This window comes from Pavona decussata, unplaced genomic scaffold, assembly GCF_977016875.1.
Source record: "Pavona decussata unplaced genomic scaffold, jaPavDecu1.1 SCAFFOLD_141, whole genome shotgun sequence".
Taxonomy (NCBI): domain Eukaryota; kingdom Metazoa; phylum Cnidaria; class Anthozoa; order Scleractinia; family Agariciidae; genus Pavona; species Pavona decussata.
In genome coordinates this window covers 286,876-300,302 of record NW_028145554.1, presented here as the reverse complement: position 1 = coordinate 300,302, position 13,427 = coordinate 286,876, and the positions used below count along the sequence as shown (strand labels likewise).

The 13,427-nt window shown below is 37.3% G+C and overlaps 2 protein-coding genes across 2 annotated transcripts; both read right to left on the bottom strand.

Moving 5' to 3' along the window:
* Positions 1–5,015: 5,015 nt before the first annotated feature.
* On the bottom strand, positions 5,016–6,121 carry LOC146466703 (uncharacterized). The gene is made up of 2 exons (XM_085126933.1): positions 5,816–6,121; positions 5,016–5,507 (listed from the first exon to the last, which is right to left on the bottom strand). The coding sequence occupies exons 1-2, from the start codon at positions 6,074–6,076 to the stop codon at positions 5,241–5,243; spliced, it is 528 nt and encodes a 175-aa protein (XP_084983059.1). The 5' UTR covers positions 6,077–6,121; the 3' UTR covers positions 5,016–5,240.
* A 1,703-nt stretch (positions 6,122–7,824) lies between these two features.
* Positions 7,825–8,825, bottom strand: LOC146466702 (uncharacterized). Its single transcript, XM_085126910.1, has 2 exons — positions 8,450–8,825; positions 7,825–8,240 (listed from the first exon to the last, which is right to left on the bottom strand). Exons 1-2 carry the CDS (start codon positions 8,693–8,695, stop codon positions 7,962–7,964), a joined length of 525 nt encoding a protein of 174 aa, XP_084983036.1. The 5' UTR covers positions 8,696–8,825; the 3' UTR covers positions 7,825–7,961.
* Positions 8,826–13,427: the final 4,602 nt, after the last annotated feature.

Sequence of the window (13,427 nt, the reverse complement as noted above, 5' to 3'; positions counted from 1 at the left end):
TTATAGAGCTGTAGGCGGTAACTAAGTGCTACTGAAAAGGTTAGAGGTTTTTACGCCCACTTGGAGAAGACGCTCGATTAACGCTTTTTATCATTCAAAAGAAAACAGCTGTTGAAATAACGATAAATTGAGTGACATCAATCCTTCAGCTGAATCATACCACCGATTTGTTAGCTTCTTGAACATGGCATCCAGTAAGGTCCAATTCTTTAGATCCTCGTCTTTGTAGCAACGTTAGAAATATATTGAACCTATTACGTGCCATAAACCCATAAACTAAGTATTTAATTATTTAATGACCTTGAAAAAATAAACAGTTGTTTAATGTAATTAAAAAAAAACGCAAAGAGCCGCCCCCGTAACAGGATTAAGCAACACGGGTAAGGCTGGTGAATGGGGGCCTTACTAAACAGCAACCTAGTTATTTGTACTTGAGTTTGGCACAGGGTTAACAATCTTACTTTATAATAAGAGATTAGTGCTCAAACCTTACAGTATAGTTTCAAGTGTCAAAAATTGAGATACTAATGAGTGAGTGATTGAGCAAATAAGTGGGTGCAAATATAAACTGTATGTCGCAATATGTAGATGACGCCTCTTTACAAATTCTAATTTACACCTGGTGTTCAGTTTTATCAGCCTCAAATCCCAACAAAGTTGGCTCTATTTTTACCAAATAAGCAGAACGTTTCTATTCCAAGGAACGGAATTGACACAGTTAATGGAAGGTTAATTGCGTCATATATAACGGCAACCATAAAACTGTAAAATTTTGGGAATCAGTTTTTGAATTGTGAATTTTCTTCTAGTTTTTCCGTTTTGTGCATAGCAAAACCATTTTCATTAATTCTTATACAGCGGAATCTGAATTGTTTCGGCGAACCCTCGATTTTTCGAAACTCCTGATTCTTCGAACCAAAAGTTGTTTCCCTCGGATTTACTTCGGTCAGATTTTTGCACCCGACTTTTCAAACCAAACTCAATTTCCCTTGGAGGTTCGAAAACTTGGTATTACACCGTGCTCTAATTCTCTGGCCGCTGTGTTTAGATATGACGGGAACTGCAATTACTCATGTTAAAAATTATCAACAGGGTGAAGTTTGTTTACTTTTATTCTCAGGCATATTCCATCCTCGTTCCGGTTTTATTTATCATGAAAATTTTAGAAGCGTCGGTTCCACTTTTAAGTAAACATTTTATACCTTGAATTTTCGTCAATAAATTTCAACAAAACTTACAAAAGGAAATTAAATTGGTGATGTTTCAGTACAAGATCATCCACAGCATTCTGTCCACAAATATATTTCTTGTGTTTAAAATGATGATTCGCCATACTGTTCATTCTGCACTTCTGAAATCCATATACTATTTGGAACCTGTTTTTACTATCCGTCTATGCAAACCCCATAGAACAGTTCAAAACGGAATGTGCCGGTAAAAACCAGTTTGGTTACGTACGTTCGCTCATCATGATTCAATATTTTTCATAATTTTTTTTGCAACCGATCACACTGAACGTTAACCTACATTATAAATCTTTGTATTTAGAGTGGCCCTCCGGGCTCGTCCAAATACAACACAACTAGTAAAAATGTACAACGATACTATACACCAAAACATTAAATAAGAAAAATATGTACTACGTACACACAGCCTTGTTTTGAGTAGAAGACGTTAACATATAGCACTCACCGACAATCAAATCCTAGCTGTATACAGGATGTTTGAACCCAGTTTAATGGCCTAGCTTTCAGTCTCCTATAGCTCAGTCCCATGACATCCGGCCGAACTTAAGTACTCGGGAGGTCAGATCGCAGTTTGGAAGAACTCGGACTTTCTTTTTCCGAGTATGCCTTTGTCACTGACAGAAAAAATACATGTATCAAGACTGCTATTGTAGCTTCAGAGGGAAAAAAACTAGAACTTTCGAATTGAACGTTTTACTAGGAATTATAGCCTCAGCCACCCCGGCTTCGCGGTCCCTGCACGTGTCGCACCTTGCATTCAAATTGCATACATTTGCTTTATCTATTCAGAAGTTTGTTTTCAAGATTCTGTTATTGTGCAACTGAATCAAACAGGCACCCTACACATTTAAAGGTTCCAATATTTAACCATGTCGTATTAAATATGTCGCACAATCGACCTAGCTACTTTTATTAACCCTACTTTCTTTTTATTTTTACATGTTTTTTGAGTTCCCCTTCTTCTGGGTTGATTTTTTAAGAACAGCAAAAGACCTTTTTATACATTGACAGGTGAAACTTATGGAGTTATGAGTTATGAGTTTTGGTTCTTAAACTAGGAGAAAATGCATTATTTTGTAGGGTTGTACCTTATTTAGAACTTAAGCTGGGAGCCTTTTATTGCCCTCCACATTTGAGGCACGAAATTGCACTACACGCTGTTTTTTTTTTTTAATAAGAACCTTTTTTATAAGAACGTCGAGGCTGAGATTAACCAAAATTTTAAGAACGTATTAAGAACGTTCCTTAGGCTCAGTCGATTAAGAACGTTTTTATTTGGATAATCTGTATATAAAATCAAGGTAACAAATGTAGCTAACTGTAAATTAACCAAAATACTTAAGGGCATGTTTTGTATAACAGTTCTTGATATCATATCTCAGCAGGCAATGCACTTTGACAGGTTTCCTGGTCACGTCCGCATTGATTTACTGAAATACTTAACAATTATTCCACGAGCGCGCGTTGGATATGAGATGATAGATAGCCAACGAGGCGCGTAGCGCCGAGTTGGCTATAATCATCTCATATCCAACAAGCGCAAGTGGAATAATTGTTTTATTAAAAACAATCAAGAAATATTGCTAGATCTAACTGATTTCGCTGTGAGAGAAGAACCAGCAGACAATTTAATGGCAGCCATTTCTTGGCTATGGTATAATTGCTCATATACCATGGCCGCACAGCCAATCAAATCCCTTGAATTGCATTATACAATGATCCAGTTTTTAATAAATGTAGTATATACCACGTAATTTAAGAACATCTTAAGAACGTTTTCAGCCTCAAATCGCAAAAAAAATATAAGAACGTTCAGCCTCAGCTCCAAAATTAGATGTTCTTATAAAAAAACAGAGTGTATCATTGAGAAGATTTGAGTTCCATGCAGTGAATAATTTGTTTCGCAGGTGGATATGAAAATGTCATATTTTCACCAATTTTTTCTTGCTTTAAACTACATTGGGTGTAAGACGTTTACTAGAAATAGCCGAAGAATGTTAAAGTAATTTTTTTAAACTAGGAACTGGCTCTATCGAGCGTTGTATCTGGCACTGTCTGTTTTCTGATATAGGCTATCGTCTTCTTGTTCACCGGTGAATATTGCGAACAACCCGGTTAAAGGGAGTTAATTAAAAAACACCCTTTAGTGGTGCAAAGGAAAAGCAAATGCGGAAATAACAATGCTGTGAACATAACAAGGGCCTGGATATTGTTATTTATAAAAAAATTAACAAATAGAACCCATTTTGCCGTGCGTCTGTACTCTGATAGCGCACAAATGATGTCAAAACGTGGTGTGCCGACAAAGAAGTACGCTACGAGCAGCAGGCGAGTAGCGTGACTGATGTTCTCACCACATTTTGACGTCCTCTGTGCGTTATCAGAGTGCATACCCACGGCAAAATGGAATCTCAGTTTGTTTTATACAATAACCAAGACATTTCAACACATTTCGTAAGCGAGCATCGCGTTGCCTGAGCTGAGTCAAAAACTTTCCAGCAAACTTGTAGACCACTACACACATGCAATTGTGATCCTCTAAATTAGAGCATAATCCGAAAGAATTTCACTAACAATATTTTCAAAACCACTCAGGAAGGAAATCCTGACCATAAAATATTACAGTATGTCAGTTGCTTCACTGCAATTTATGATTGCCATTACCAGATTTCTGTCGGCGAAATATTTGGACAAATATTTCGTTCCTTTTCATCACAACAAAATTCTGGCTTTGTTGACCTTGTTGAGGTCACTTGAAACGGTCTTTGTCCAATTTTTCATCGGACAGTTTTGCGTTCCTGCGAAAATTTGCCTACCGCTACTCGCCAAAACAGTTTGCAAAGCTTTGTTGACCAATCATTCTGGTTGGACTCTAGACTCTGATCACGTGCGCCGGTCACACCACTCGATGACTTCATTCGTGCGTCTAAACTCTAATCACAAACTCCGCAGCACCAATCAAAACGCGAGTTTTACACTGTTCACTGAATAAATTGTGTTAGCAGTAAAAACTAATAAAAGAGCTCTCTACAGATTTGCTTTCCTAATTAAAAAATCACGGTTTCCTGATTACAAGTTCTTTTAGTCTGCATTTGTTTATTATCGACTTTTGCTTGTTCGTTTTAAGCGGTGCGCTGTTGTATCATTGCAAAGTTAAATGATCCATTGGTGAGTTTCGTGTTGCCTCTTCTCGGAGAAAGAAGTTTTAACTTCTCAATCACTTAAAAGTGTTAAAAGTTTTAAATTTTTGTACAGAAAGAGTTGAAATAAGTTTTATTTGTATGTGCATAGATGAAAGCCAAGAGAAAACTAATTTTAAAGTCGGAGGCATTGTAGTTGGCATCGTTTTCAAAAAGAGGCCAAAGGCAGCGGAAACGATGGATTGAATCCTGCTATTCTTAGGAAAAATCTATTGAATTAACGTTTTTATAAGAACATAGTTTTGTGCATTGATGTGATCAAGACGATACTGAGTTCCTAATTCGGATTATGCTCAGTTTTTTCCCGACCTCAGTTTTTCTGAGCAATATATAGGACAAAACTGATATCGCAACCGGTAAAAGTTGGCGAGCTCTGCCGCGGAAGGAAAAGGAAAAGGGTAAAATAACATGGGATTATAATCGGCAAATATATGATTAAAAATTGGACGACCACAGGTTTTTTTAAAATTGGATAAATGAGCACTGAAGCGGGAGACCATACTTGAAGGTGGAAAAGATTGGAGAAGCATGAAGAAAATTGACAGGTGACAATTATTGAGTGTTTATTTATAGTTTATTACATCATGTTGACAACCCTTTTAACAACCATCTGCAGTTACTGTATGCGAAACGATTTAATTTCAGAAGAGTCTCAGAAAGCCTCAGAAATTACACTCAAAAAAGGTATGCAAAACACATGTACAGCTTACAAACAACGGAAGGTTGGTCAATAGTTAGTACGGTGTACGTTCTTGCCATGCGCAAACAAAGTTGACACGTAAACTATGCGGATTTAACGTTTGTGGGGAAGCTCATTGAAAGACTTTCTATCAATACAATCACACATGCATTTGTATGCAGCGCGCATGCAGAATCCGTAGGGTTTGTCTGCCACCTCCAAACACACGTAAAAGAGATGATTACATTTACGGCAGCAGTCGAATGTTTGCTTACAGATGTACTTCTTCGCACTGGGTGCGCCCGGGGACGGCAAGAAGGTGGCGGCTGCGTCCCGACACAACACTGGGAAACTTTCGTAACTGAGGTAGTCGGGCTTGTTCTGCAAAATAGAAAAAAAATTAATTTCAGCCGAAACCGCTCTGACATCTCTTAGTTTCTTAGCTCCAATTCTTTGGGCTACAGGATTTCTAGAATTTGGTTTTCTAGTTTAACTTAGATTTAAACGTTTTCGTCAATGCTGAAACCCTTAAACATAAAATCTCTTTCTGAAAAAAGTGCTTTACAACGGTGGGTTATCGACAGCCAGTTACATTAAGTATCATTCATGAAAGAAAGGTTTTATCTACGATTCTATCGATCGTTTTTGGCAAAAATTACTTTGAAAAAGGTAAAATGTATATAACTTACTTCTTTCTTGAATGGAACTCGGCTGTGATGAAGTTCGCTACATTCATCGTCGCAATCACAGCCATGAGGGTTATCGGTTGGCCCAACGTGACTGCTGTTGCTTGCACGACGATCTTCTAACTTCTGGAACTCAGCCTGATCTTCCATCTCCTTCCTTGTTTCTTTTGCTTCTTTATACCATGCGTTAGTGTCTTCAACCTTGTATCCCTGACCTGCGAGGATGGCCGCAGCGATACAGGACACAATCAAAAGCAACTTCATGTTGGGATAGGAGTCAAACGCGACGAATGAACTTGTTCGTCTGAAAACGCCTCTCTGCACTAAACGACTTTTGGGCGTGTGAAAAGCTTTTATATCGAGAAAGCGGAAAATTGAACGGTCTCACTGTTTGTGTCTTGTTTGCGATTAGCTACCTTTAAATTGACATTAGCTGACTCATGCATAACGTCAATTATTTTGATTTTATACAATATTGGTTCTCACGTACACATCATAAGCCGGTAGACTAAAAACAATTCCACTGAACATAGTCATATTTCGTTTTCTACTTGAAAATGATGTTTTATTGTTACTACTGGAAGAAATTTATTTAGAAAGATATTGTACAGCAGACAAATCTTAAAAGAGTAAAATACTATTTGCGAAATGAAAAGCTGATGTTGCTCTGTCATTCTTTGTTTATTTGCGTCCATGTGTGGGCCGGTTTCGTCAAGGACGCCGTGTATTTAATCCACGTTAATCCGTTAAATTACAGCACCGTGAATTTTTCCGCATTCAGTGGAGTGAAAATAAGACAGTTAATACGTTGTTTTTTAAACAAAAAAAGTCGTCTTGGTCCTTGCTGTTTCTTTTTAACCAGTCAAACTTAAAAACGCCAACTGAACAGCCAACTTGATACATAAAACAACTTATTTTGTCTATCAGAAGTTTATGTACACCTCTTGCAAACAAGCCCATATTGCATGCGTTTGCGTCCTTACCTTTTGAATGCATTTTATTTAAATTATTTTTTAGACATGAATACTTAGCATTTAACACTTGGGACACTAATTGATCTTGTGCTCGTTGGACTCGAAAGAGGAAAATTTACGGTTGTATGGTCCCATTATGACTTCATGCGTAATTGATATAGCACCCCTGAAAATTCGACCCCCTCACACGAACACAATTTGTACACGTCTACAAAAATAAGAGACATTCAGGTCTAGAAAACTTAATTCTGTTAAAGAAATTTAACTCTCTTTTAGCTTAAACGTTTATTTTTTAAGAAAATAAAGTCACATTTTCCACCAAAATCTGAGCGGGTTGCATAATATTTCGAGGTATAACGGGACACTTGAAATATAATAGGTGTATTTATCTGTTATACAAATAACATTTCGGCAAATGAAACCCTTGGTATTATCATTAGAATGGCCGAACGTACATGTATTGTATTGGTGAAGAAATAAAACAAAACAAAACAAAACAAAGCAAAAGCAAACCAGAATAAGAAAATACCAATATGCGCCACTACACAAACAATTTGGTGTTCGATAACAGCATCGATCAACTGACTTTCTGCCGTGTCCTATCTCTTTATCTCAGAGAGTTAGTTTCCAAGCATTCTATACATTATTTGCAAAGCGAAATGTTCTGCATTTAAGGACGAGTTGATGAGATCAAAAACAACTTCCAGCCGGAACAAAGATAGAAATAAAGACTGAGTAAAAAGAAAAAGTATTAGAAAAAATAAAGACAGAACTCGAGAGAGTGAAGCTACGTACATAACGGGATTGAACGACGTTTTTGTACCATCTTTCCTTGGTTTCGTTGTTGTTGTTGTTTATACTTCGCGAGGATATGGATGAAAAATTTACTTCTAAATTTTATTTGGAGGATGGGATTTGAGAGTTTTAAGTTATTGGGTTAGCATTGCTATTAAATTTTTGAAGTTGTCAGTAATAACGTATCTTTCGCAAAAAAACAACCCATAGACAAAACAACACATTTCTCTTTTCGTGCGTTTATTTTGCATGTCACAAAAAATTACAGTGGGATCGCAGGTTCATCAGAAATCATTAGTTGTCTTAACTTTGTTCAGTGATATTGAAACACTTCAAATTACATCAATTAAACTGAACTTATAGCGTCTTTCGGAGGATCATTACTGGTTGAACTTAACCTCTAGTGGGTTGTGTTTCGCCAAACACTTGCACATGCACTTGTAGTTGCGTGCGCGATAGCAGAATTCTTCACCGCCTGGAAAATGGCCGACTAGTTTGAGGCAATTGGCGTGTTTGGCATTACAAGCTCGGCAGCAGTCGAACAGATAAAGACTCAACCATTTGCATTTGTACTCCTGAGGACTTTTCTTGAACACAACTGTGGAAGCTAGCACGCAGTTAATAGGCTCGTCCTCAAATCTGTGAAAACTTGAATTCCTCTGTGAAAAAACAAACAAATGACGATAAGTGGAAAAATCGTCACCAAGGAGATCACAATTCTAACATTTTTGCTTGCATCATCTTTGGTAAGAGAGGTATTACATTGTAAGGTGTGGCAAGGACTGTTAGATTACGAAATCGACTGGAAAAAAAAAAACTAATTATCTGTTGTGTAAAAATTATAAATATCACATTATATGATATTTACCGTTAAATAATCTGGTATATCCAGCTTATCGCACTTTGGCTCGCAGACAGACAAGCACTTTGTGGACTCGTCGTTCTGTGGAACGTTTGCCACCGCGGACTCGTCTTCGAGCTGCAAGGCGGTTGCGTCGGGCAAATACACCCTGTGTTCAGGACGGAAAAATCGTCTGACATGTTCGTGAGTGCTGAAAGCATTTACCAGCAGCAAGGCGAGAGAGAAGGTGATGATAAAACCACAAATCTTCATGGCTACGCTGTTTGCTTCTATTGCAAAAACAAACGCAAAAGTCAACACTAGTCAACGAGCTAGTCAACTGAAAGTGCAGCTTTGTGTCAACGATCTTTTATATCACCAAACAGGAACTAAGGGATGATTTATTAATGTTGCCTATTGTTGTTTTGTGTGTTCACTGTATTTGTCAATGAGTGGGATTGTTTGCTTACGTGACATGACGTTGACAAGTAACTGACCAAAGCAGACACGTTTGTGCCTAGTCTTAATTCTTCGATCTTTGATTGGTTTGAAATGCCTTGACTCATGAACATTTAGAAGAACCGTTCTCTTATCAAAGGTTTTGAGTTTCTGTAAATGTCAGGTACAAAAATGTAAAGTTTGTATTCACTGAAGTGTGAAAAATTGAATTGCCATGAACAATTAAAAACAAGTGTGGTTGAAACAGGAAAATTCCGTTCCGGCAAGGTGCGCTAAGTCAATGATAATAAGTCAATGAGCCAAAGAGCCTCACAACCACTTAAATTTCTTGAAGGAATTTTATTTTCAAAAAACGAACGTTTGAAATAAAGCTAATGCAACAGAAATGTTTTTTTCGAAGGCCCACATGGTTAAGATAGATCTAAAATCTAGAAATCGTTTATTAATAGTTTAAGTGTAAAACGTTAGTCTCTTTATGCATCAATGAACGTCAAATTGCTTTCTCAGTAAAAACAGCTTCAATCGTTTACTATGCAATCCAGCACTGAAAAACGAACAAAAGTGTCTTCTTTTTGTGGTTATCTACACGATTTTAGAATAATATTAGCATAAAAACCCCACTCGAACTTCATCTGAAATTGACATCAGCGTGGAAATCTATTATTCCAGCAGCCGAACACGTTCGTTTCCGGCTAAGTTAACGTCGTTCTCTTGAGATTGTACATAATACCTTAAGTGCGACCATTCAAATGGTTCTCAAAGCAGATGAAGATTACTCTCTTGCGCTGTGACATTGATGTTGTCTTAAACGTCAAATTAAATGTCTTAAATGTTAGATTTTTTTTCTGAGTTAAATTTTTTTAACTTTTGAAGCTTAATGGGGGAGAAACGAGTATAAATTTTCAAGCCAAAGCTTGTTTCCCAATCCATTTAGCACCGTCGTTATTGCTATACCAATATCATGTTTGTAAATAAATGAAAGCTTCGTTCATTTTATTTGGCTTTAAATATTCTTTGAATAAACTTCTACCACAACTAAGTAGAGAAGAAGGGCGAAAATGTATCGAGCTTTTCGTCCGACTTTCGATAGAAAGATGGCAGGGTCGAGGGTTCAAAATTGTCCGCTCAGAATTCTTTGGTGTTGTCGTTTTTTTAGACAAGAAACGTTCTCCCACATTCTCTCTCTCTCCATCGTCCATCGACATAAGTGTCTCCATGGCTACCATCGAATCCGTCAGGGGTGTCTTATAAAATGCTGAAGAAGACCTTCGATGGTCTAGCGTCCCATTAAAGGGTAAAGTAATGTATTAAATGCTCCTAGATTTGGTAACTGGAGGAAAGCGTCGGCTATTGACTAACCACTTACTGCTTTCCCTATTTATTACTTCAATATTTTGTGAAGTTGATTCAGTATGGCCCAAGCACGAATCGCGCGGGCCATAAATCAACGGGAAAAAGAGAAGATCCATAACTTACAGTCCGGACCGAGAAGACGTGGTTTAGTAAGATATTTAATACTTCTCTGAGGTTGATCGAACAACTTCCAAATTTAGCGGGCCGTATAGTGAAATAAGGCCCGCAAAATTGACCAATCACACCTCGCGTACTAATTGAGATATAATAAATTTTTTTAAGAAGCGAAATATTTAATGACAACGTATTTGAACGTGCCAAACGGAACATCATCTAGGATTAGAGGGAGCTTGTGTGATTGACACAGACTTTCTCGGCGAGGCTGCCTTCATGAGTAATATCGTAAGAACCGAAGGTCACAAGTTTCGCTAAAAACGAAAATGATTCGTCCACTAATGGGTGGGAGGGGAGCCAAAAGCAGCTCGGAAGTTGTTCTGAAGTTTGAATTTTATTGTTAACGCTCGCAGTTTTGGATCTTTTTTGCTGAAGCTAAACAACACCAACTTTTACACAACTCTAAACAAGCTATACTGAACGTTAAACGTGAGAACAATCGAAACAGGCATCGTATCAAGCGGTCACCCTCTATTTTTTAAGCGGTCAGTTCTCAAAGTTCTTAATACAGGTTCGACTGCAGTAGGTAGCCGAGAACTTTAAAGCTTTGCATACTTAATGAAGACGTTTTAGTTATATTAGTATTAACTTCTAAACTAAAATTATTAAACATTTTCATGTTGAGAAATAGTCAACACGACTACGTGATACACTTTTTTTTTTGCCAAGTATACCGTGAATTTTATTTGTTTGGTAATTGGTTCAACTTTATCATAATACAGACATAACCATACAGTATACCATACCGCACTAATACTAATAATACTTAACAAACAGTCTTGTAAACAATAAAAATTTCATCTTTGTTTCGAAATGTTTGAGGGGATTCAACGTTAAAGTCAAGGTTTTCAGTGTATGTGTTCTTCGAACTCTCCTTACATACTTTCCAGTGCTGTTAACGTAGGTACATTTTGATAATATGGCGTTACAGCGTTCCAGATAATAGGGACCTTGAGCAACGACGACGGCAACCGCAACGACAACGCCGCAAAGCAATAAGTTTAATGCGGAAAAAACAATCGCTCTGCACGTGCGTTTTACATTTTCAGTACATTTATTTGTCCTCCTCTGCAAAACAACAACGTGAATTGACCACATTTGTTCTGTGGAGAACGTGAACGCACGACGGTGAATTTTTCATTTTCTTTCTTAAAGCGGTTACCAATAGCACGCGACCTACGGCATTCAAAAGAGTCGGATAAAGTTGCGTTTTGGTGGACGTCAATCAAACAAAAGCCGTTGAAATTATTTTGAATTCTGACAAGATACCAAGGTAACCCGGCAAGAAACTAAGAATTTTACCTCGCTAAGAGAAGGTAAACTTTATTTAAATTGATTCTCGAGGCAGATCATGATCAAGCGCAAATAAAAGGTATTTTTGAATTAAAAATTTCAATTTTCACTGCACGTGATAATTTACTCACTTGCACACATCGCTGATTTATTATCAGGTGTAGCGATTTCAAATGTTTCATAAAAAAATACGGCTTCGTCTAAACAATGCCCATTTTTTTTAGATAATCTGGCTAGGAAATCAACTTTCATAAAGTTTACCATCCGTCAGCGGATAACACTGTCAATTTCTTGGTTCTGTTGCCTTGAAATGTTCTCAGAATTCAAAATAATTTCAACGGCTTTTCTATGATTGACGTCCACCAAAACGCAACTTTATCGGAGTCTTTTGAAGGCGATAGGTCGCGTGTTATTGGTAACCGCTGTAACTTGAACGCCACTCCTACCAATTTGGTTCCTGGATAATTCGCCATTATTGTAAAAGTTGAGCGAGTTGAAATAATTATTTCGACTACGTGATACACGCTTATGGTCAGCTGACTTATAATTACTGAAGGGCTGATCAAAAGAAAAAGGAACAAAAAGAAAATCTTTTGGTGCATGACTCTCACTTGCTAAGTTCAAGTTGGTGCGAGAAATGCCGGAGACAAATTGCCAACATAATCCAAACAAGCTATGAAGGAAAATTATTTCCTCCATGACGTATCAAAACCCGCTTTTTGCGTCAAAGAACTAAGAATCATTGGCCTCAGTAGAAACACGTAGACGTCCTTTTATGTTTAAAAGAGTGTAGTGTTGAATAATGTACCAACTCGATGAAACACAGTACAAAACAGTTGCAAGATAGTCAGACTACGATGTTGTGTAAGTGACCGACAAATTAAACTAAACTAGACCGCGTTTTAAATGTTTTAAACTGAATGAGAAATTAACCCAACAATAGTTGTTAGGAACTGACATTTTTGTAGTTTTCCTTTTGAATTGGAACATGGCTCTTGAAAGGCACACAAGAGCCTCGCATGCTGATCACCTGTTCGGCTGTACTAATATGGATCCAAGCACTGACAGGGGTACATCTGCTTTGAGGGGCTAAGCTGGCACCAGTACAAACGTTCTTGGTTTATTATTGACATTATCACTTCAAACAGTAGACATTGCCAAATGCTGTCCTATCTTTGACGCTTTAGAGCAAGGAAAATAGCAGGCAGCTGGATGAGCACTAGCAGTTTGAAGTCTGGCTCGATAATACTGTTCCATTTTGAAACAGTAAACCAAGACTTAAACATTGTCTGTCTCGGGATTGTTCTGCGGTTGAGAGAGAACGTTTCGGCGAATCTTACCACAATATGGTGCAATATTTCACATTTTATGATACATCGAGGCTTATGACATTTTATGAGAACTATATGAAAGTTAAAACCGATTGCAAAATGTATAGAAAATTACGTGCCAGTACATAACTAGAGAATTTAAATGATAAATTGGTGTAGACGCGAGGAAAAGTCATGGAACAACTGCGAGAAAGAAAATTAATTTCAGATTTTAAAGGATGAGCTGTAAAGGTTTCGGGGTCACTATTAGAACAGAATTGATTTAAAAATGAATAATAAAAATTAAAAAACGCATTAGATTGTTGTATTTTCTTTTAGGAAAGTATGTAGAGTTAAAAGGTTGCGTAGTATCAGGATATTTCAATTTCAAATCTCTTGACTTAAAAATGGTTGGT